Source organism: Euprymna scolopes, chromosome 2 (genome assembly GCF_053919585.1).
Source record: "Euprymna scolopes isolate OS-2025 chromosome 2, ASM5391958v1, whole genome shotgun sequence".
In the NCBI taxonomy this organism is placed as follows: Eukaryota; Metazoa; Mollusca; class Cephalopoda; order Sepiida; family Sepiolidae; genus Euprymna; species Euprymna scolopes.
This window is the reverse complement of record NC_136483.1, coordinates 108301699-108326281: the sequence shown is the minus strand read 5'-3', so window position 1 is coordinate 108326281 and position 24583 is coordinate 108301699. Positions and strand designations below refer to the sequence as shown.

The 24583-nt window shown below is 34.6% G+C and overlaps 1 protein-coding gene across 1 annotated transcript in view; it reads right to left on the bottom strand.

Moving 5' to 3' along the window:
* Window positions 1-13334, bottom strand: part of LOC145294100 (mitogen-activated protein kinase 1-like) — a 153926-nt gene extending 140592 nt beyond the window's left edge. The window contains exon 1 of the mRNA XM_080141173.1: window positions 12275-13334. Within this exon, the coding sequence (XP_079997299.1) occupies window positions 12275-12393 (119 nt within the window). The 5' untranslated portion in view covers window positions 12394-13334. The remainder of the gene's footprint in view (window positions 1-12274) is intronic.
* Between the last annotated feature and the right edge of the window lie 11249 nt (window positions 13335-24583).

Here is a 24583-nt window from a genome sequence, read left to right as displayed (position 1 = left end):
TTCTGGAGGTTGAAGGTTCAATCTTTACTACAGGTGATAACTAATATTAATAAAATTCTACTGAGCCATAGCCGACTGAAGAGAACAATCTACTGCCATTGATTAAATAAAGGGTTCATTTGGAAATTCTCTATAGGTTCCAAAGTTTGGCAACATGCATTTGAGGGTCAGAGGTTGCACGGAACAAAAAGTTGTCAACATAAAACCCAAGATAATCAGTCAGAATAATTCAGATAAGATTTGTAACTTTCAATAGTAGAACTTGTTTTCAACTTATTGAAGGACAGATCACATTTATGGACCTAACCTATAACTGCCCTTCGTGATCCTAAATAGAATCAAAGAATTCTGTGAAAATTTTAACCCTGGTTGAAACTAATTTGAACTATTAATATACAGATTGCTATAGCACATTAACATTGATTCTTATATACATAGTAGACAGACACACAATCATAGGGTGTTTGGGATAAATTTGATGATAAAAGAATTTTTTTTCATTTGGAACCATTTGAATATTTAATAGTGGTAAAATGCAATGGATAACTGTTTCTATATTGTATTAATGGGTTTGGGAGATGGAAACCATAAAGCAATGGAATATTGGAAAAGTGACTTCAATCCTAATGATTTGTGCTGGAGATGTGGAGACAGTGGTTAGCAGGAAGGATCATAGCAAACATTTTGACAGTATTTGCACAACAAAATTTACTGAAAAGCTACAAATAAAGGCATAGCAATAGCCTAGCAAGGCAATGCGGACCTTAACGAGAGAGTTGAGCATCTGAGTTAAAGCAGTGATTTTCAACAAATGAGGATCTTCACTACTCTTCATACAAAAGCCACATAGGTTAGCTTCTCACCACCAAAGCCCAAGGATCAACCTTACGAAACTCCTAAAAAATAACAACCAACACCAAATCTAGCCAGGAATGTTCTGGTTTGTTTTAGACGCAAACTTCTGCAAGAACCAACTGCACAACATGTAGAAAAGGTTGCTCATCTAGAGTTTGCATAAAGTCCCACATATGATAATCAAGTCCCCTCACTATGATTTTTAAGAGTATTTTTAGTGAAGACTATGTCATGACATTCCATGTCTTTGTAAAGGGACTCAATTTAAATAGCTATATTGAGTTGCTATCCACTGTTGTCAAGCACTGAGAGAGGAGATGGTGGCTGCAGGAAGGCTATACGTGTGGCAGCAAGATTCAGCTCAGTGTCACACTTCCAGAAAAATCCAGAAGTAGATGTTTGAGAACATTCACAACTTCAGCCTCAGCATCTACCTCCCACCCCGATGGACTATTATGTGTGGGGCACAGTTGAGAAAAATACCAACTATTACCAAGAAAAGCTGATTACCAGGATCAAACTTGTGCTCAGGTGTCTTTTATACTACACTGTGAAGGCCACGCCTTAAATCTGTGGTAGAGGCTTAATTGTTTTTTGTTTTTTTGAGCAAGCTGTACTCTGCAAACAAATCTTTAAGAGATGCATTTTGATAACACATTATTGGTGAAGATATAACATTTTGTCTTTCCTTTTCAAAATGTATCAAATTTATACGAAAAATACACAGAGTGGAATTTAAAATAAAGTTAATCTTTATCCTACAATACCTTTCATAACAAAAGTGAAATATAAAAATGTTTTATTAGTCAGATCAGTTTTGTTATTAGAAAAAAGATATTTTTTTTTAATCTATTTCTTTGATTTTTATATTTTATCTAACTCACAATTCGATTTTCTTTTTTATAGATACACTAGCAAATACTTATTTGAATATATTTTAATTCATGCAAATTTTGTATTTACTATTACGGAGCCAATTCTCTATTCAATATTATATTGGACCTAATATACAATAGTGATTTCAAAAAGTTTTAAAAAATAAAAATCTTGGGTGCCATCAGCTAGAGTCAAAACCAAAACATTTAGCGCTCCAGCTGCATCCCCTACTGATGTAGCTATCGAGAGATAGGCAAGAAAGATTTAATATTAAACAGCTTGAAGAAACGAATTGAATTTGGGCATGTGCAGAAAGAAACAGAAATGTTGGCAAGTTGAAATGAACATTTTGCATTTCAATTTGCCAATATATTTCTGTACATTTTATTCATCCATCCAAACAAAGATTTTACTCGTTATAAACCATCCTTGGAGTATGGTCACTATTTCCTGTTCATTTCAGTGTAATGTGACCATTAGTTTAAAAGTTTATCGGTTGAATATTTACAGACACAGATATTCACCCACCGTTTTATTTATATAGAAAAGATGGAAGGCCACTTAACTCTACTTCTGATGTACTCTTACTCAACCCATTGACATCAGTAGGATACAGTTTTCCATAAACAGCTTTAGTATTACTCCTTATCCTCTCATCTTCACATTTTATATAGATGTCATCTTCATCTTTCTTTGCTGAGTGTTACCAACTTCACTATACAATTTAGTGACCAAACTACCAAAAAACGTTGTTTTTTGTTTTTTTTAATTTTTTTGATATCAAAAACAAAATAAAAATATATTAATCTTTACTTTATTTGATGGTAAGATGAATGGATATACAGACTGAAGAACGAAATTAGGTAACTTACAACTCATAATTGTTGAACTTTTTCTTTTGGATTGGGGGTGAGAGAGCAATAATTCAATAATTACATGTTCCAAGTTACCCAAATTTGTTTTCCGTATATTTAATTGGATAAACTTACCATCTTTCTTTTCTTTGTTTATATTGAATACTAGCAGGCTGCCTGACGTTGCCCGGTTATAAAATATGCACAAATATTATATTTGAATTCATACAGAAACTAAAACATGTGCATGCTAGTATTATGTTTTTTCTAAACGGTTCACTTTTTGTAAAAAAAAAAAAAAAAAAAAAAAAAAAATGAGATCAAAACCTAAAGACAGCGAATCAAGTACAATAACCAATAGACCAACTTGACACGATCTTTAAACAGTGTTTTCAAACCTGCTTATTCTTAGTATAAGGAATCTGTCATGTGAACCATTCCCGCATGCACATCTGTGAAACAGTTACCAAACAGATAAAAATCCGATGAACCCCAAGTACCAATTTTTCAATTATCACGCCTTATCAGCCCTTTTTTCCGGATAAAAACTGATTAAAAAGTTTTCCACATGTCTGAATACCTTATATACCAAATTTCAAGTCTGTAGATCAAAAATCCATTGAGTATATAAATTGAGACGTGTCCTCACACTCACATTCTCACTTGTATAGATACATAGATTATATTCAATAAATCGGTCAATTCTTTGCATTGTCATGCAAAAATGAACACAAACACAAACTTATTCATTTGTTGTTGAATGTTTAAGGATTCATTTCAACATGATTTTTAAGTTTTCCTTTATGGCATAACAGTTTCTGCCTTCAGCTGGTTATCATAAGGTTGCTGGTTGTTGCCCATCACTAGTCAATTGTTTTATTTTGTCTTTACCATTTCATAGTCAAACAACATTTACATGACCTACACATAATTTAAATAAACCTCACTTTAAGACCCTATTTTAAAAAAAAATTTAAAAAAAAAAAAAAAGTTTAATTACAAAAAATAATTTAATCCACAAGCATGCATGTTGGTTTCTTCAAGTCAGATATTTTAATAAATTACTATGCGAAAGTCAATTTTTTTTTGCTATGAACAATTGTTAATTCCACATTAAATGTCTTAATCAAAAAATTAAAATTTATCAGAATGCATTTTTGGTTTCTTTATGTCTATTTTTTATAAATTTAAAATTCTTTGTTATTCTATAAATATTAATTTTTTTACAAGTTTGGAAGCCGTTTAATAAATATATATTACTATAAAATTACCTTATCAAATCTGTTGCTATGGTCACTGGTAAAATGGTTGAATCAGTTAACTGCTCTAAAAAGTACCTCACCCTTGATGCAATCCTTGATCTGTATAAGAGCCAGATATGTCCTAAAATCATATATGAGGAAGTGTTATGCTGAGCACTCTTTCTTGCCTTGACATAGTAAAAAGCAGACAAATACAGAAGATGATCTCTTCTCCTCAGCTTCTTTCATACAGAAGAGATGTTGCCAACCTTTCTCTATTGTATTGTTGTGCTATACTAAGCTCCAATTCCTGGTCCCCTTTCCTCTGTTAAACATCCACAGCAAAACCTTGCCTAGATACAACAGATTTTCTTCTGTTTGTACAAAAAAAAAAAATTGAACTTCCATGAACAAAGTTTCTTTCCTAGAACCATGATGGTCATTTTCAAGTCTAATGTAGACAAATACGGTTTTCTTGGATAATTAATTCTTGTGAAGTAATCTTCTGCTCATTCCTTCCAATCACTTCATGGTGTCAATCATTGTCCAACTAACAATCTCTTTAACCTTTATCCTTGAATGGCTCCTAAGTCTTGATAAGCCACTACCAAAATTCTTTTTTATTACATTACATTTGAAAATTCATTGACTGATGTGTATGTATGTATATATATATATACACGCAAGACATTTTTATTAAATAACAAGTCCATTTCTATACCAGTCTTCTTATTTGCCATATGCAAGTAGAAAGGTTTATGTTCTTAAATTAGATGACAACACTGAAGAGAGTTACTCTTTCTCTATATGCTCTCAGAGACATTAAGAAATATTAGAAAGTGGTGGAGTCAACATATATAGAAAAGAGAGAGAGAGGTGCGATGATATATATGCGTGTGTGCATGCACATGCATAAGGTGCTTTTTAGTATAGAAGAAATTACCAGTGTTCAATTAAATATGTAAGAGCATGTCCTTTTTTTTTTTTTTTTAATTTCAAATAATATTATTCATTAATTTGCCCATCAACATTTGCAGCTTCACTTTAACAGTAGAAACTTGGCGCATAGAGCTAAAGATACCAAGAGTTTCCAGTGTTTCATATAGAGATATATATACCAAAATGTGTAAATATTTCATAAATTATTAAGTTCATTTTAATAATAAATTGGAAAAGGCAAAGTAAATCAAGAAGATTAGATAATAAATCTTTTTTTTTTTAAAAGCTAAGATTTTTTACAAAGATATTTTGTTTTCTTTCCAGAAGTTATTGCAGCCAACAAAATGTTTTATTCGAGACAGCTGAACGAGTGTGCACATACACTAAGGTGCTTTAACCTGCAAGTTAAAGTTAGAGCACATATTGTCTTCTTTAGTAATTATTTTCCCTATCAACTGTACATTTTTCATGTTTGGGTAGACTAACTTGGGTAAATATAAACTTATTTTCTCACATTGAGCCTAATCTATAATATAAATATCATCTGTCTGTTTAAATGCATGTATGTATGTTTGTATGTCTGCGTAAAACTTTCAGCAGAGATGCCGATTTTCATGAGATCAAGATCGGTATCGTTTTGAAACTCGATCCTGCCTTCGGCAGACAAACATGGAAAAATTGGTGAAAAATATTAATTCCTTCACCCTCAACTGAGCACTTTTCTACAAGGAGGGGGGGGTGCTTTTTTCACCGATATTTTCAAAAGTCATCCCCTCTTTTCCTTTGACTAGCCTTAATTTAAACCTTTGCCACTTCTGGTTTGGCGATGGACGCAATGGCAAAGGCGTCACTTTTTTTTTTCACCTTCGCGGTATGGGTTCGAGCCTGCCTGCCTGTCTACTACCACTTTTTTTTTTTTTTTTTTTTGCTCAACACACACCTCCAAACACCCGGGCAATGCCAGTCACCCAGGCTAGTAAAAAATTTTTAAAAAACATAACTTAGCAACAATATTAGAAATGTAGAGTAATAGATTTTGTTAAAGTTATTAACTATGTTAAGTTTCTGTATTTTTGAGTAATCCAAATCATACAACTATGTTCAAGTCTGTCTGAGGAACAGTCCTGTCAATTTTAGTCTTGAAACTTGAAATATAGGGGTTTTTAGACCTGTGGAACAAATTCAATTTGATTTTTAATCAGTAAAAATAGCTGCTAAGGGATAACTTTTTAAATTTGGAACTTGGCTGGTATAAGTCGAGTTCAAGTGGTCTTCTATGCATGTGCAAACATATTTATAATTCATGTTATTTTCAAGTTTTTATATGCCTAAGGACATAGTACAGATGGTAACAAATAAGGATAGAGAGCTATACGTTTTGGTTTCGATTCTAGCTGATGGCACCCAAGTCATTTTTTTTTTTTTAATTTTGAAATCATTACTATATATTGGGTACATTTTTAATAATCAATAGAGTATTAGCTTTATAATAATAAATACAAAATTTGCATGAATTAAAATATATTTAAGTGTATTTCACGACCGAGTAATTGCTGGGCAGCCCACTAGCTTTTGTAAAGTAGCAATCACCAAATATTCACTCCTAAACTAATTAACTGATCATTACAAATTTTGCAATGGTTGCTAGGCTATATTTTGCTTAATTTTATTTTATGCAAAGAGAGTGTGAAAGTCCTTCATGAAAATTCAAATACCTCAGATTTTTTGTAAAATTTTAATAGGCATTAATTATTATTCCCCAAACTTCAGTTTCTTTGGAATGTTTTAAAGGGTTTTTAATGGCCATAATATGAGCACAACTGTGGTCATTGTAAATTTTCTTTTTTTTCTTTTACATAGATCACTGCACAACTTACCATTTGAAAGTTTAAATAATTCAAATTTGTATTGAATTTTATCCATAGTCATTAAACATAAAGTAAGCTAAATTCTCTGAATTTAAATTTCTTCTTAAATTTCTTCTTCATTTTGAAACATTTTCTAGATTCCAAATCATTTCATGGATTTTGATCAAAACTGAAATAACGATTTTAGACATATGGTTTAGTGTCATATCTTGATTTTTATCAAAGGTTATAAATTTCTTCTGACAGGTTAAGGGAAGAATAGATTTATTGCTTGATAAAATAATTAAGTGAATGATTTTTTGCTACAAAACAGTTGTCATCAAGAATTGTAAATGTCAATGTAATCAAAGGAATAAATTGTAAGATGTCAACATCATGAAATTTAGAATATAAACGTTTGTCATTTGTTTATTATAGTCTGTATTTACATGGAGCTTCATAAATTAATTAGTGAATAAAAAGTGAAATACAATTGAAAAAAAACATTTCCGCAGAAATATATATATATATGCATACTCGCAGATGTATCTGGCATTGACTGATATTAAACGTAATGTTAAATTCCTTAAAAAAAAAATTTTTAATGGAAAAATGAGACGTGCATGCAAGTATTGTAAAACAATACTTGCATGCACGTCTCATTTTTCTAAACAGTTAACTTCTTGTAAAATAAAAAAATATTACTCAAGCTGAGATCGAAACCAAGGCAGTGAGTAAAGTACAATAACCATTAGGCCAGCTTTAGAGTATTTTCAAACCCCCTTATTCTTAATATAAAGGAAGATGTCATGTGCACATGTGCAGTCGTGAAAGTTGACAAACAGATAAAAATCTGATGACCCCTCCACAAGTAGCAATTTTGACCTTTTAGCAACCCTTTGTTTCCAGATAAGAACAGATGAAAAAGTTTTTCACATGTCTGAATACCTTATATACCAAATTTTAAGTCTGTAGATATTCATTGAGTATATAGGTTGAGAGTTGTCCTCACACATTCTCACTTTTACAGATATATAGTCTTTAATTAGAAATCTTCTTTACTTTCATTTTTGTTTAAATTTATTTTTATTTTTCTTCTCTTTAACTATGCAGGGTTTGAAGGAGAGGGGGGCATTTTTTTTTCCTTCTAATGTGAGGTTTTAATTATTACTTCATCGTTTTATCATTAAATTGATTAATTTATTGTTATAGAACAATATCTAATTTTGTTATGGCAATATTGTTTTAATCCATATATACATTTATTAGATGTAGCTTCCAAAGCTTTTTAAGCAATTTTAAAAACGAAAGATATTAAAATGGTTAAATTAACTTATGAAATAAACGAAATGCATTCTGATGGATTTAATTTAGAAATTGTTTAAGATTTTTGTTTCAATACTGTACATTATAATATACTGCATTTTTTTTTTTAAATTTTAATAAAGGTGTTAGTGCAGAATAGTCAACTAAGAATTTCAGTATCTTACGGGTATTTCTAAGTCGTGAGCTACCTGAACACACACACATATATATATTGACGCCCAAAAGAAAGTCTGCATTTGTCATATTTTCAAAAACCGCAAATTTAAGCTAAATTGAATGTAACTGTTTAAACAACCTGAACCTCATTTGATCAGCATTTTATTCCTCAATAATTTTACCTGTTCATATTTGACTTTTAAGCAAAACCAACTTAACATATCTACCTTTTAGGTAACAAAGCATCTCTGATCGTAACTGCTGTTGTTCCAGGTTATGCAACGTAACATTTAGTTCGTATGCCTCGATTTTCTCTTAGTGATCATCAAGAGCTCATTAATCTCCACCTTTCTGGTTTATCCAATCGAGAAATCAGCTGCAGATTAAAATGTGATGACAAAACGGTATGAACGACTGTGCAAAAGCACTAAAATACTGGAAGTGTTCAAGACGTCCCTAAATCTTGTTGTTCTAGAGTTACTTCCTACAGGGAAGACAATGCTAATCCATCGCCTCAGAAACAGTTCCACAAATCCAACAACAGTTTGATCTTGAAAGTGCTTTTTTCTACAGTTAAGAACAGATGGAAGGAATTTAATTTGATGCAAGCTAATGATTTCTGTAAAGGACATAAAGCGCCGTCTGGACTTTGTCAGATGCAATGAAAATCATGACTCTTCATATTGGTTGAAAGTGATTTTAAGAGACGAAAGCAAGTTCAATAGGGTAGGCAGTACATCCATCAAAAGATGGATGAAGAATTTAATTCTAGGTGCATAGTTTCAATGCTGCAAGGTGGTGGAGGTTCAGTTTTGATGTGGGGGATTATTAGTGCCAATAATCCAGAGCCTATAGTTCGCTTGCAAGGTCGAATTAATTCAATCAACTACATTAATATGTTGACTTAGCATTTTCTATCCTACTTCGGTTGGAATTTAGATGATAATCCCATCTTCATGCAGGATAATGCTCCTATTCACACAGCTGGCAATGTCAAAAGGTTCCTTGAAGAGGATGATATTCAGTGTTTAGATTAGCCTGCACAATCTCCAGACTTCAATCCTATCGAAAACGTATGGCATTACATCAAGCAACAGTTATGCAATGACAAAATTTCAAATCTGGAAGAACTTTGGACAAAAATTAAAGAGAAGCGGGGTGCTCTTTTATCAGAGTATTGCCGCAGACTAATTCAAAGAATACCCAAAAGATTGCATGCTGTCAAATTGCAGAAGGGCTGTGCTCTTGAATATTAACTAGTCCCTTGTATTCTTGTTGTATTTGTGTTGCAATAATGTTCTAAAGTTAAATTTTAATAACAATTTTCCATTTTGCAGAGTTTTATTTTTTTTTGCGATCTGAATTTGAAATTAATCTTTTTAAATTGACGTGGACACTAGGATACTTCAATTGAAAGTCAAATAAGAACAGGTAAAATTATAGAGGAGTAAAAGGCAAATCAAATGAGGTATAGGTTGTTTAAACAGTTACATTCAATTTAGCTTAAATTTGCGGTTTTTGAAAAGATGACAAGTGTGGACTTTCTTTTTGGTGCCACTGTATATATATTGCCAACAATTGCTGAAAAAAAAAAAAAAAAAAGGCAAGGTATTCAATTGTTCTTTGATATTATTGTAAATCAGCAACCTCAGTTACCCCCCCCCCCACCTCTAAATAAGATTCTACTTTTTTAAAGACATTTGAACACTTTGAAACACTTGGCGAGAAAAATTTTAGAATTCAGAGTGGGAGATCAGTTTCACATCCCATTTCCTTGCTATTCTAACGTTTTAATGTAGTTAGCCTCATTTTTTTGCTATGGGAGATAAATGCTATGCGTCATGTTGGGAATACAGGGGCTACTTTTTTTTAGGCGATTACATGTGGCTTTACAACCTTGCCCAATGATGGTTAGTGATAAAAAATGTAATTGTTCTAAAAAGTTATAATGACCCGGAAATAGGGAAATCATTTTACGTGAATTTAATATACGAAACTGATCCCCCACTCTACATAATAAAAGAAACCTTTCATATTTAAATTTCCCTACCACTTTTTTGCCATCTTCTAAGATGGCAAAAAAGTAGGAGGCGATTTAGTCAAAATAGGGGTACCAACAGACCATGTTATTTTATTTATTTTATTTTTTTGATAGAATTTTCAAATTAAATTCAAATTTTATTAAATATTTGTTTAATAAATTGTTCGATAAAAGTAAAGAATAGTTTGAAAGCCTTCCCTCCCCATGTTAAGAATGGAGTCCTAACATTATTTCTGCACGATCCGTATTCTGCATTAGTGCCGAAACAGGTTTATGTTTATCAGATAAACGGATAGAAATCGAATATCTACAAAGGTAAATTGGCAAAAAGATTAAGAGTTCTAAATATTTGTCGTCACAATTTATTATCTGCGTGTCTCGGCAGATCCATAATTTGTCGACGGAACTAGAGAATCTCCGTTAAATTCTTAAGACCTATTTTTACATTTGTACCTAAGAAAAGGATACTTATGCACTTTTGTTATCGTGCTGAAATAACATTTAGAAAGCCATTCTTAACATGAGGGGGGGAGGGTGTACTGTTTTCTAATTATTCTCTACTTTCATTTAAAAATTTGGTGAAAGTGCACTGGGAGACCATCCGGAGACCTACCTTTAAGAAGTTGATTACGGGAGGTTGAAAACCCCGCATTAAAGAACGGCTTTCGGAATACCCCCCCCCACAACTTCCAAATGTTAAAAACGGCTTTCGGAATATAAAAGATATCGCAAATCTTAAAAAATACTATTTAAAAAAAAACAAAAAAACAGTGCGGTAACAAAAGTGCATAAGCACAAAAGAAAAAATAAATAAATAAATAAAAGTCAGTAATTTCAACATACAGATACGGTTTTCTTATAATTTGTATTACCATTATATTTGTCGACATTTCTAGATATGTATGCTTATACGGAAAAGCTAAATGCATTTTATTAGCAATCAATCAATATATATATATATATATATATATATATATATATATATATATATATATACTTTTTCCTTTAATGTTTGAACGACCACAACTTAAAAGTATGACAAGATTTTCAAAAGTTCCTATTTACTTGCCTTCCCACGACCGCAGAGTTAGACATAAGGTCGGTTTTTAATGTGGGGAAAATCCAGCTCCCAAATAGAGGCACATTGGATAGGAACAAAAATTAAAATTGCCTCAATCTAGAAGGATTTCTTCTTCACCGATCGAGATCAGAAAAGGTGAACGGATACTACACTTTGATCCGAGCCAAGATTTTCAAGAGTTATCTTTATTATATAAAGTCGTAATTCTGTGTGTGAGGGTCTGGTTAAAAGTCAAAAATTACATAATATACACTTGCAAACCTTACATCATCGAACCCTGTGCAGTCCAGATCTGGCCATTGTTAAAATAAATAAATAAACGTAATGTCACCAGGGATCAAATTAGTGCATGGAAGGGGGCTCAAAGAAAAACTACTTTTTTCTCTCATTCTTGCTGGCAGTTGTTTGTAAAACAACACTGAAACTAGATTGGTGTTTTTGTTGCTTTCTTTGTATTAATTGCCTGAGAGAGAAAGAAAGAGACAAAGTAGAAGGTAGAGAAGTTTTAGAAGTTAAATATGTTACTTTTATTTATTTATTTGTAACTATTGTTCTCCGTGCTACCGGGCAACGCAGGGTAGACCTACTAGTATCTACTAAGAAAGTGAAAAAAAAAAATGACATTAACACTACTAATACGACACAAAACTGTACTATTATTTTTTTTTAAATATATACATATTAAAAAAGCAAACCAAATGACTCGTTATTTAAACAAGGTCATCAGAAAAATCTATTAACAATAGCAAAAAAAAAAAAAAAAAAGACATGATGGCATCTATTTTGCTAAACATTTCATAAAAATCATAAATTTTAAAATAAAATAAATTAAAAAAAAAACAACCAAAATTGACCTTAACGCAAGTCCACACCTTAAAAACACTAGAAAGATGTAAGGGCGACCATATAATGGGGGACTCGTTGACGTTTACAAACATGTAGTAAAACGGTCCCCGACTTTACAGTCAAGTAAAATTGACAAGCGAATTTTTTAAGAGACTGGTAAAAGAAGCACTTTAGATGTCGTTAATTATACGAGGTATTAAAATGCAACTTACACGACCATACCGTAGGCTCCCTCGCCAATGTACGCGAGGCGAGTGTAGCGAGGTCCGACCTCGAAAGTCTGTCCGTGAACGACTTCGGCCGAAGGGTTACCGTTTCCTCCGGCTGCCATTTTTGTTGTGTTAGGAGAGCTTAACAGTTTCCCCCACTGTGGATGAGCCGAGGCGAGTCATGTGACTTGCTGACGTCAGCAAGGCGAGAGAAAATACGACGACGGATCAGGCAATATACGAAGACAGAGGGGGAGGAAAGATAAAGAAAAAGAGGAGAAGGACGACAAATAGAGGAGGAGGAGGAGGAGGAGAAGAAGAAGAAGAAGAAGAAGAAGAAGAAGAAGAAGAAGAAGACAATATAGAGGAGAAAAAGAAGACAGATAAGGTAAAAGAGAGAAGGGAGTTAAAAAAGAAAAGGAAGGAGCAAGAAGGAGAAAAAGAAGGGCAAGGTTACTATGACTGATGATTTTACATAGAAATTAAAAAATAACTATACGAGTTTTGACTTATTTCTATTTACTCGCTTCCCCACGAGGGCGAAGTTAGACAAAAGTTCAGTTCTTAATATGGCTACAAATACAGCTACCCTAAAATGTACCCTCTGGGTGTGATGAAAACAAAAATAGATAGTTCCGTCAATACGCTTTAATTAATGTGGGTACCTCTCCGATTGAAAGGATGGGGTAATGCTGGGGAGGATTTATTGACTTGCTTCTCATAAAGAGGACTTGATAGGGGTCAGTTTAGTTGCAGGGATTCCGTTCCCTTCCGGCTGCAAAAGTAGCTTAATCTCGTCGACATTCCCTTACGAACGAGGGCGCCGCCTCAGGTGACAGAGGCAGAGGCACTAACTCCTTCTTCCCCCTTCAAAAGAAATAACCCTTTTTTTACCGCTTCTGAAAGGGCGAGATAATGCTTAGGATGATGGCCTCTTGAGACAAAACAGGCTTGGTTTTGGTGTGTGTCAGGTAGAAGACTATAGTTGGGCTATAAATAAGGACTGATATACATCTCTCTCTCTCTCTCTCTCTCTCTCTCTCTCTCTCTCTCTCTCTCTCTCTCTCTCTCTCGCAATGACCTGCGATATTAACTCGGTCTCAAGCAGTGACCATATGCATGCGCACGTGTATATGTACGTGTATATGTATATAGTAAAAAATAAAACAACGAAACACAAGGTACACGCTGTACTTGCACAAAACTGTGCACTATATTATTAATATTAATACAAATGAAAGATAACAAACAACAACTATGTTTTTGCATTGATTATGCAGTTCTAGTTCAGTTAATTAATTTAGTAATATGTTAGTTTAGTTTTGCTGTCTTTCATTTGATATTCGTACATATGGCAACAAGAAAAAGTAACTAACTCAACTAGCTATTGTGTTTGACGCACACGCACACACACACATTCTTTAGTGACTAGAACGAATCAGTAGCGCCACAGCAACATTCTCTTGTTCTTTTTTGCTTTCTTTTTCTACATAGAGTGTCATATGCACGAACGTGATAACGTATCGACATCAACATGAGAATGAAGGCACGGGGGTGCAGAAAAAAAGAGTGAGAGAATAAGAAAAAGAGAAGGGGGAGGAGAGAAATAGAAAAAGCGGGAAAAAAGAGTGAAGAAGAAGAAGGGGGAGGAGGAGGAGGAGGAGGAGGAGGACCAGGAGGATACCGGGAATGAAAACTATATATATCATTTAATAGTATAGTTTATACTTTTAATGTAAATATGCAATAAAAATGTTTTTATATGGGTCTCTGATGAGTTGTTTGGTGCATTATTCAATGAAACACGTGTAAGGCGTACCATATATCCAATAAAATATGAATGTGCTATAAATATACTTATGGTATTTGAATTGAGAGAGAGACAGACAGACAGACAGACCGAGAGGGAGAGAGAGAGAGAGAGAGAGAGAGAGAGAGAGAGAGAGAGAGAGAGAGAGGGAGAGGAGAGAGATGTATGGATGCATAGATGCTTTTGTTTTTGTTTTAAAAGCATTTGATTTTAAAACACACAAGAAAGCACTCCCGAGAACACCTATCCTTATAATTTCCTATGTTATCGTTACAAATAAATATAAGTAAAAACTCGGTGCTTCTTCGGAATAGGAACGAAAATAAAAATATTGAATTTCAATTAAAACCAATTATCTACTTAATCGAAATTAGTAGAATATGCAAAAATTATGAAAAATGATAGCATAGAAAATTAGTTATTACTGAAAGTAGTTTGCGGGGGAAAAAAATAGCTGCAAGTTATATTTAAATAATAAACAATGATAACAGGGTAGGTCACTGCAGTCTGTCTTGTTAGAGTTCCTCTAAAACTGATGGTAGATGAACGGAAGGTGAAATCGTGAGAGTACATGCTTTATGTAATAATGCAGTTACTAATTTCGACATGTCCATAATAATATGTTATTAATTTTCACATGACAGTTAATTAAATAAGATTAATTTTAGTTGAAATTGGCATAACCACTAAGTACATAACATTGGTTTTTGATGAAAATTCAATTTTGCATCTTTTGATTTTCATTCTTATTTTGTAGAAGTGCCAAAAACCGCTTTGTTGTTTATGGATATCCAATTCCAATCATAAACGCTACAATATTATTGAAAACAAAACTTCTAATGAAATGAATTTTTATGACGAGTTTTTTTTTTTTTTTTTTTTTTTTTTTTTTACAATAATATCAATTCGATTCCTGATATAAGTTTGCTTGCAAAAAGTTATTTGCTCTTGGCATAAAGCTTTGTTTTAAATTACATCACTGGGCAGACAGAGATAGTAAATTTCTACTATAGATTCTTATCACTATCACTGTTTTTAAATTTTTATTTATGTACTAGCAGGGAGACTTGACGTTGCCGAGGATTGAATGATGATCAACAAATGTTTCATACTCTGCACTGGAAGGAAGCTTCACATGCCTCCTTGCAGTGACTTAGTCCACAATATATTGTAGCCTATATTTCACTGTAGAGACCCTAATGTTGATTTTTATAAGATTGTTTTTTATCATTCAAATACTACCGGGTTAAGTGGTAGTTTTAGTCATTTAGAACTGCTTTAAAGCTTCACCGCTCACTCATTTTTCGACCAAATTTCAAACAATTATTACAGTTTATAGATCACCTTCTTAGCTATATTGCGAAAAAAATTTTTTTCAATTTTCGTTCAGTGAAACAAAAGTTATTATGAATTTACTGGTGTTCAAAATCATAAAAATATGTAAGGAGGTGAGTGACGTTTTTTATGACTGGTTTTCATAGCAACGACGTCGCTTCAGCGACTATTGTTGCTACTAATTTGAAAAGTGAAACAGAGAGAATGAAAGCATGAAAAGAAGATAATTAGGGGGATTTTATTGAAAGCAGACGAGTGCCTTACATTGTTATTATATATGTGTTTATGGGAGGCCAAAAAAATAAGAACAAGTGAATTTATTGGAAGCCTGGAAAAATAATGGATTACAATAGAAAAATGCAAGCATGAAAAGTAATATGGTTAAGCTTAAACATGGAAAAGTAAAGGACTGGTTGTTAAAACTGGAAAAGAAAAGGACAAGAAATTCTAGTAAAAAATATAATAAATTTATAACTTAAAATATTGCAGCATTAAGAAAGTTTTTAATTCAATTTATAACAATTATATAATCGATTCTTAATGCTGCAATATATAAAATTATAAATTTATATGTTTGACTAGAATATCTTGTCCTTTTCTTTTCCAGTTTTAATAACCAATCCTTTACTTTTCCATGTTTAAGCTTAACCATATTACTTTTCATGCTCGCATTTTTCTGTTGTAATATATAATGGCTTGAATTAAAGTTTTAAATGTAAAAGTCAAGTACCATAGTGCATTTGTGCTTTAAACAGAAACATTCATTTCAAACACACTCCTGTCATATCAAAGAACCTACCGTTGATTTTATATGTCGGGCCTTTCAGCTTGTGTGCTAATAATCTTTCCCTATCTTGCTTTGACAGAGTTCAAAATTGGCTTCAAAACCTTGTAGATGACACCCTTTTCTCTTCTCACCAGTCTCTTTTCCACAGAATAGATGCTGCGAGCCTGTCTCGGCTCTATCGTTATTATCATTGCAAGTGCTCGTCTGAGCTCCAATCTATGGTCCCCCTTGCCAAACGTTCACAAAAAACATTCGACTAGCTACAACCACTATCAACAATTTCCTCCATTCTCTATCTGTATCTAAATCTAAACACAGATTCTACGAACCAATCTTCTTTTCTAGAACTGCCCACCTGTGGAACACTGTTCCACTGGCCTACTTCCCAGCCAATTACAATATGATAGCCTTTAAGTCCAATGTAAACAAGTTGTTGAGCCGTCCCTTTAAATAATCCAAATTTTACCCACTCTACACTATTAGCAAATACTATACTACCACCTTACTTTCATTAACCCTTATTCTCAAATGGCCTTCAGGCCTTGATAAGTGCTGACTCCTTGTAAAAAAATAATAGAATTTCTTAAATTCACTTGTGATGATAGGCTGTGTACCGTGTTAACTTTGGTCCAAATCGCTTGTTCCTTCTCTCATCGGATTAATTTGATTATCAATTATCAATACTTATTGAAGACATCCCGATACAAAACCTATCTAAGAACACTACCAGGCACATAAAGTGCTTTTGTGTGAAATTCATAAAAATCGACCCAGCCATTTTCGAGTCCATAGGGAACAAACTCACACACACACACACACACACACACACACACACACACACACACACACACACACACAGATGCACACAAAGTTTATTTTACAGGGTTATTCAAAAATCAAGAGACTTTATTCAAAAATCAAGAGACTTTATTCAAAAATATAAATACTTTATTCAAAAATCAAGAGACTTTATTCAAAAATATAAAGACTTTATTCAAAAATCAAGAGACTTTATTAAAAAATATAAAGACTTTTTCAGATATAAAAAAAAATTATTTTTAAATTTTACCCTTAATGGTAGAATCAAATCAAGGTATGGAGAACAATATGAACTCGGATGGTTCTGCTAACAAGAAACCCAGAGTAATGATGAATGAATCTCTTTTTGAGTTAATAAAAAGGCTTGTTGGGCAAAATGTACCTGCAACGGAAATTATGCAGATGACAGGACAGAGCAAGTCTACTGTGTATAAAGCAGTTTCAAAGATAAGAGAAAATCCAGATTCCTCTTATTCTGAGAATTATGGAAAATCAGGGCGACCTACAACACAGCATCCTGACTTGGTAAACAAGGTTAAAAATATTATTAATGAAGACCAGTCGTTAACTCAAAAAGGGATTCAAACAAAGTTTGAAGAAAAATTTGGATTTACCCCGAATCAAACCTCCGTTTGCAGACTTTTGAAGGAAGTGGGGCTAACAAGAAAAAGGTTGAAGAGGAAGGCAGCTGTCGTTAACACGAATAATCACCGTGAAAAAATGAGAGAATACGCCAGGGCTTTTGTGGGATATCGAAACCGCAAAGTTTTATTTCTGGATGAAACAGGCTTTAATTTGCACACATCCAAAAATTATGGATATTCGCAAATTGGTGTAAGCCCAGTTACTTATGTGCCCCCTTCTAAAGGACAAAACCTATCAGCCTGCTGTATTATTTCACAGTTCAGCTTATCCTATTACAAACTGATTGATGGATCGTTTAATGGGGAGAGGTTTCTTGAGTTTCTCGTCGGGGCTGTTAATGAGGGTGTTTTAAGGAGAAATGTAGTCTTAGTAATGGATAACGCCCCAATCCACAAGACAATTGTTGTTAAAGAGTTTTTAGAATCTCACCAGATTGAAGTTGTATATCTTCCCCCCTACAGCCCCGACCTTAACCCTATAGAAATTTTTTTTAGTATGGTTAAGTCTAGATACTCGGCCATAAGACCTCGTGCTGTTACTAGGGAAGAATTAAAAATTAATGTTGGTAATGTTTTGGAAAACTTAAATGGGGAGGATGTGCAAATTTTTGAAAATCTCATAAGAAAAATGTGGGACCTAATCTACCAAGTAATAACAGGTGTTAAATAAATGAAATTATAAAGTCTCTTGATTTTTTAATAAAGTCTCTTGGTTTTTGAATAAAGTCTTTATATTTTTGAATAAAGTCTTTATATTTTTTAATAAAGTCTCTTGATTTTTGAATAAAGTATTTATATTTTTGAATAAAGTCTCTTGATTTTTGAATAAAGTCTCTTGATTTTTGAATAACCCTGTAAAATAAACTTTGTGTGCATCTCTTGGTTTTTGAATAAAGTCTCTTGGTTTTTGAATAAAGTCTTTATATTTTTGAATAAAGTCTCTTGGTTTTTGAATAAAGTCTCTTGATTTTTGAATAACCCTGTATATAACAATAGAGTTTTTTTTATTTTTATATATTATATATCTAAAACCAAACTTCTCTCCTTTAACCACCAACGCTCAGATCCTCGTTTTGTCCCAATTGAAATGAATGGTTGTTCCCTTGAGGAAAGCATTCTGCTTTGATAAACTCCCGGGACTAACTTTCACTCAACACCTGATATGGAAGACTTACATCAAATACATTTCCAACTTCGATTATTGGATTATTCTACAGCTCCAAAATTCTTGAAACAATCCTATACCTGTATGAGTCACATACGTCCTAAGATGGAGCACGCTTTTCTGCTTTGACAGACTACAAAACTGACTTTGAAATCTAGAGGGAGCTGCTCTCTTCTCTTCTCTTCCCCACAGGCCTTTTCTCACTGAAGAAACATCGCTAGTCATTTTCTATTCTATCATTACTTTCATGGTAGGCGTTCGGCTGAGCTCCAATCTCTGCTTTCTTCCTGCAAAACATTCACGGCATAAACTCGTCTACCACTGTAAAAAATTTGAACTTTCTTCCTCTGTGTACCTAAAACAAAAGGAAACTTCCCTGAACAAAGTTTTTTTTGACGTTTCAGAATTTTTGAGATGAAAATTGGCTATTCATATTATTTGGACTCATCCAAATGAGTCCAAATAAGTCCGGTTTGTGTTTGTACCATTTCAAGATGCAGTTGTTTACATATTTCCCAATGCATTGCTTTTCTTACCTCAGACTCCAGGGAACACTCTCTGATCCACCTATTGAACATCGATGACTTATTTTTGTATTCTTTTAGGGCTAGTTTGCTACATTCATTTATTATGTAGTTTATTGTTTCATCTCTTTATCCACAGAGTCTGCATTTGATGAGGACTTTTTTGTGTTTTGTCAATCTTTTGTTTGATATAGTTAATTTTAATAGTGTTATCTGGTGCAGCTGTTATTAGTTTCTCTACTTAAGTGTCCTTCTCATAGCCATGTTCAAGTATTTCCATGAGTCTGATCTTATGTCATCCTTATAAATCGTCTGTATAGAAGTTTTTCTTCCCATTTTTCTTTTCTAGTCTTATCCCTTGCCTCTCTGATCTTTGTCTTGCTGATTTTTCTGATTTTTGTCTTGTTGATTTTTCTGATCTTTGTCTTGCTGATTTTTCTGATCGTTGTCTTGCTGATTTTTCTGATTTTTGTCTTGTTGATTTTTCTGATCTTTGTCTTGCTGATTTTTCTGATCTTTGTTTTGTTGATTTTTCTGATCTTTGTCTTGCTGATTTTTCTGATCGTTGTCTTGCTGATTTTTCTGATTTTTGTCTTGTTGATTTTTCTGATCTTTGTCTTGCTGATTTTTCTGATCTTTGTCTTGCTGATTTTTCTGATCTTTGTCTTGCTGATTTTTCTGATCTTTGTCTTGTTGATTTTTCTGCTCTTTGTCTTGTTGATTTTTCTGATCTTTGTCTTGCTGATTTTTCTGATCTTTGTCTTGTTGATTTTTCTGATCTTTGTCTTGTTGATTTTTCTGATCTTTGTCTTGTTGATTTTTCTGATCTTTGTCTTGCTGATTTTTCTGATCTTTGTCTTGCTGATTTTTCTGATTTTGTCTTGTTGATTTTTTTACAGTGTCTATTGCTGTGGCGATTTTTAATGTTCTGCATTATATATTTTTCTATTTTTTTCATGTCATTCACACAGTCTTCTAGACAAACCAGTCCTCTTCTTCCGTGTTTCCTTTACAAATAGAGTCGGTCAGTATCATCTTTAGAGTGTAATGCATTGTGTATAGTCACAAGTTTCCCGATCTTCTAGTCAAGATGCCTGTTCTTCTTTGGTCGAACATATAAATGGTACAAAGTACCTTACTAGTGATACAGCCCATGTGTTTTTACCTTTTATTAGATTCCTACTATATAATTTAGTTTCTAGGAGTTTTAACCTTGGATTAACCACTAAGGAGGCTGTCCTATCAGCAGGTGCAAATGTACTGGGGCTGCTGTATTGCCATTTGGTGAATGGATTCTGGACCATGCAGTAGCTTCTGGTGGGGCTTCTCGATGCCATACTAGTGGGTAATTGTTACGGCTTTACCTTATCATTTGCTACAAAAAAAAAAAAAAAAAAAAAAATTCTTCGTTTCTTTTTCTCTCTTAGTTTCCCCTCTCTGTCCTGCTCTAAGTAAATTTGACGACCTAGTCTACAAATTCCAAAATTTCATCATGACAAGTTTCAAGAAAAAATACACAATTAAACCCGGTTCTCCAACTTCCAACGTAGACCCCTACTACCATGTCTCCTTCTCCAACATCAGGGGTCTACATTCTAACCTTCTAGAGGTTGAAACCCAATTACAGGAGACTAAATCAGACCTTTTATTTTTAAGTTAAGCTGGCATTGGACAGGCTATTTCCCTAGAAGAGTTCGCAATTAAAGGATACTCTAACTTAACTTCTAAATCTGACCCCCAAGATCGCCATGGGCATGGAATATGTGCCTATATTAAAGATAGCTTTCCATATGGTAGGGACATCTCCAGGGAAGATCCTAACTTACCTTATATGTGCTTCCGGGTTGCTTTAGCTCACACTACTGCATTTATATTTACTCTCTATCGCCCCGACAACAGCGGAGTTACTATCTTTAAAAGCATATCTGAGAAAATTGACCAAGTCCTATCTGCTTATTCTTCAGCTAACATTCACGTATGTGGAGACTTCAATGTTCACAACGTCGAATGGTTGACCCACTCAAACAAGACCGATGATGAGGTGAGGTTCTGTCATGATTTCTCCATTGCCTATGACCTCACTCAGATTGTTCAGGAACCCACCCGTGTGCCCGACAATGACGGCCAGTATGCGAGCCTACTAGACCTTTTTCTCACAACTTGCCCTGAACTATGTCCAGTTTCTGTTCTGTCGCCTCTTGGATCTTCCGACCACTCTGTTGTATCAATTAAGATAAAAATGAAATGTAATAAATCCCCAGACGTACCTCTCCATCGTACAGTATATCGATACACTAAGGCTGACTGGGATTTTTTTTTTTTTTTTACACTGATCACCACTTATCAAGGCCCGGAAGCCACTCAGGGATAAGGGTTATTGCAAGTACATTACGTTAGTGTGGAGATTTGATGAAGTGTTTACTTAGGGGGGCGGTTCATTAGGAATTTGTTAACGTTGGACTTGAAGACATCCAAGTTGTAGTCAGGTGGGAAGCAGGCAGACGGAACAGAGCTCCACAGGCGTGCAGTTCTAAGAAAGAAGCTTTGTTCATGGAATCCACGTTTTGATTTAGGCAGAGATAAAAAGTGGGGGAAATTTTTCACAGTGGATTCAGCTAGACGGGTGTTTCTCGTGAAAGATTGGCGAGGGGGGACCAGAGATTGGAGTTCAGACGAGCACCTGCCATGGAAATAACGATAAAACAAGGATAGGCTCGCAATGTCTCTTCTGTGGGAGAGAGGTTGCAGGGTAGAGAAAAGGGCACCCCCCACTAAGCCACAAAGTCTATTTTGTACTCTGTCAAGGCAGGATAGGCTGTTTTAGCAGTTCCTGCCCAGATATGGCAACAGTATTCCATCCTTGGACGTACTTGGCTTTTATATAGATAGAGAATTGCATCAGTAGTGAGATATCATCTGGAGCGGTAGAAGGATCGCACCATCTTTCCAGCGACCTTGGCAACAGACTTGATGTACGTGTTCCATTTCAGATCAGGAGTAAAGGTCAAACCCGGAAGCTTGTCAAAACATGGCACCTCACCCAGACGAGAGCCATCCATCCCAATTGATGCCAGATGGGGATCAGAGCGTTGATGATGATAGGAGTTTGGTTTTGGATGCATTAAAGGTAACCAGCCAATTCTTCCCCCACTGAACCACGCGCTCGAGATCAGAGGAGAGAGAATCAGAGAGAACTTTGTCATTTACAGCCTTTGATATGTTGCCGTAGATGGTCGTGTCATCAGCATAGATGTCAACGAATGATTTAAGTATGTGTTTAGGGAGGTCATTGATGTAGATCAGGAAGAGAGTTGGGCCCAGGATTGACCCCTGAGGGACTCCAGCATTTATATTGCAGGCCTCTGATTTTTGTCCATCGACCACTACTCTTATGAGCCTATCGGAGAGAAATGATTTAATGATTGAGAAAACATTTCCAGTTATACCGTAGCTGGAAATCTTGTGAAGTAGACCCTTATGCCATACCTTGTCGAAGGCCTTTGATATGTCAAGAGCAATTGCCCTAGAAAGGAAGCCTTTGTCAAGAGATTCACTAATCCTGTGAGATATAACCGTTAGCACATCTGCTGTAGATCTTGCAGAGTGGAAACCATATTGTGTGTCACTAAGAAGGTTGTTTGTGCTGAGGTGGTTGACTATTTCTATATTCAATGTGGATTCCAGCAACTTACTCATAACACACAGGAGACTTATTGGTCTGTACTGAGAGGGAGATGACTTATCACCTGAATTCTTAAATACAGGGCAAACTGATGAGGTCTTCCAGGGAGTCGGAAAGCACTTCTCCTTAAGGCAGCGCTTAAATAGTTTCGTAAGTATGGGAGCGAGTTCTGGTTGAAGCTTTTTAACACTATAATTGGGATGCCGTCAGGGCCAGTTGCTTTACTGGAATCAAGGTTCTTGATTAGCTTGGCGACCTCATGCACGGATATTTGTATGTTACCTAGCGTGTTCTGTGTTATAGGAGGAAATATGGGGAGTTGATGGCCTTCGTCACATAGGGTAGAATTAGCTGCAAAGTTCTTTGCAAATAGTTTGGCCTTGTCTGACGCTGACAAGATGACCTTTGGTCCATTGATAATGGTTGGGATAGAACGAACACTTCTGTTCAGGATCCTATTTGTTATTTGCCAAAACTGGTGGAAACCAAGCCGCTGATCAGCTACCTTGGATTTAACAGACTGGGCGTATAGCTCTCTTGCATTTTTTATTACTCTTTTACAGTGGTTGCTGGCACTCCTGAAAGCAGCTTTAGTCTCAGTGCATCTATTACTTTGGTAGCTATGGAAAAAGTGATTTCTGTGCGCGATAGCAGCAGCACATTCTGGGGAGAACCATGGCTGGCTGTTAGGTTTTTGTTGGAATTTTTTAGATGGTATGAATTGGTCTATGCCTACAATTAACCGTTCGGTCAGATCTGATACTATAGAGGACACTTCCTTTTTAAACATGGAATGCAGAGGTAGATCAGATATAAATGTACAGAAGCTATCCGAATAAACCTAGAACCCCAACTACCTTCAGGATCTTTTGGACTATGTATAGTAGTTCTACCTCCACTACTTTTGATGACTTCAAAAATTCTTTGGGACATGCTAGAAATAAGGGTTTCCATTAAGGTGCGGGGGATTCTGCTCCAGTTTCTGAAGATGGCTTCACAAAATTTATTTTTTGTTGAATATTGTTTGCCATTTCGATAAATCTCTCTTGTCATCCATCCCCAAACATTTTCAATTGGGTTCAAGTCCGGTGAGCATGCAGGATGTCCCAAGAGATGGACTCCATTTTCTTGTAGAAAGCTCAAGGTCCGTCTTGCAGTGTGGATTGCAGCATTATCCTGTTGGAATAAACATCCATTCCCACACAAACGATGACCTTCCATCATCAAAGATGCTTTTTGTAGCATGCTAACATAACCAGCTGCTGTCTGATGACCCTGCACCACCTGGAGCTCCATTGTCCCTCTGTAGGAAAGGGCACGCCATACCATTACGGACTCTCCACCACTATGATGTGTGGAAAAAATTTCAAGAGGCATATTTTTGTCATGCCAATATCGCTGGAAGCCATCAGAACCATCTAAATTGAATTTTTTCTCATCAGAAAACAGGACTTTCTTCTACTTCTCAACCTTCCAGGTTTGGTATCCACAACCAAATGTTAAACGGTCCACTTTGTGACATGAAAGCAATCGAGGAATTTGTTTA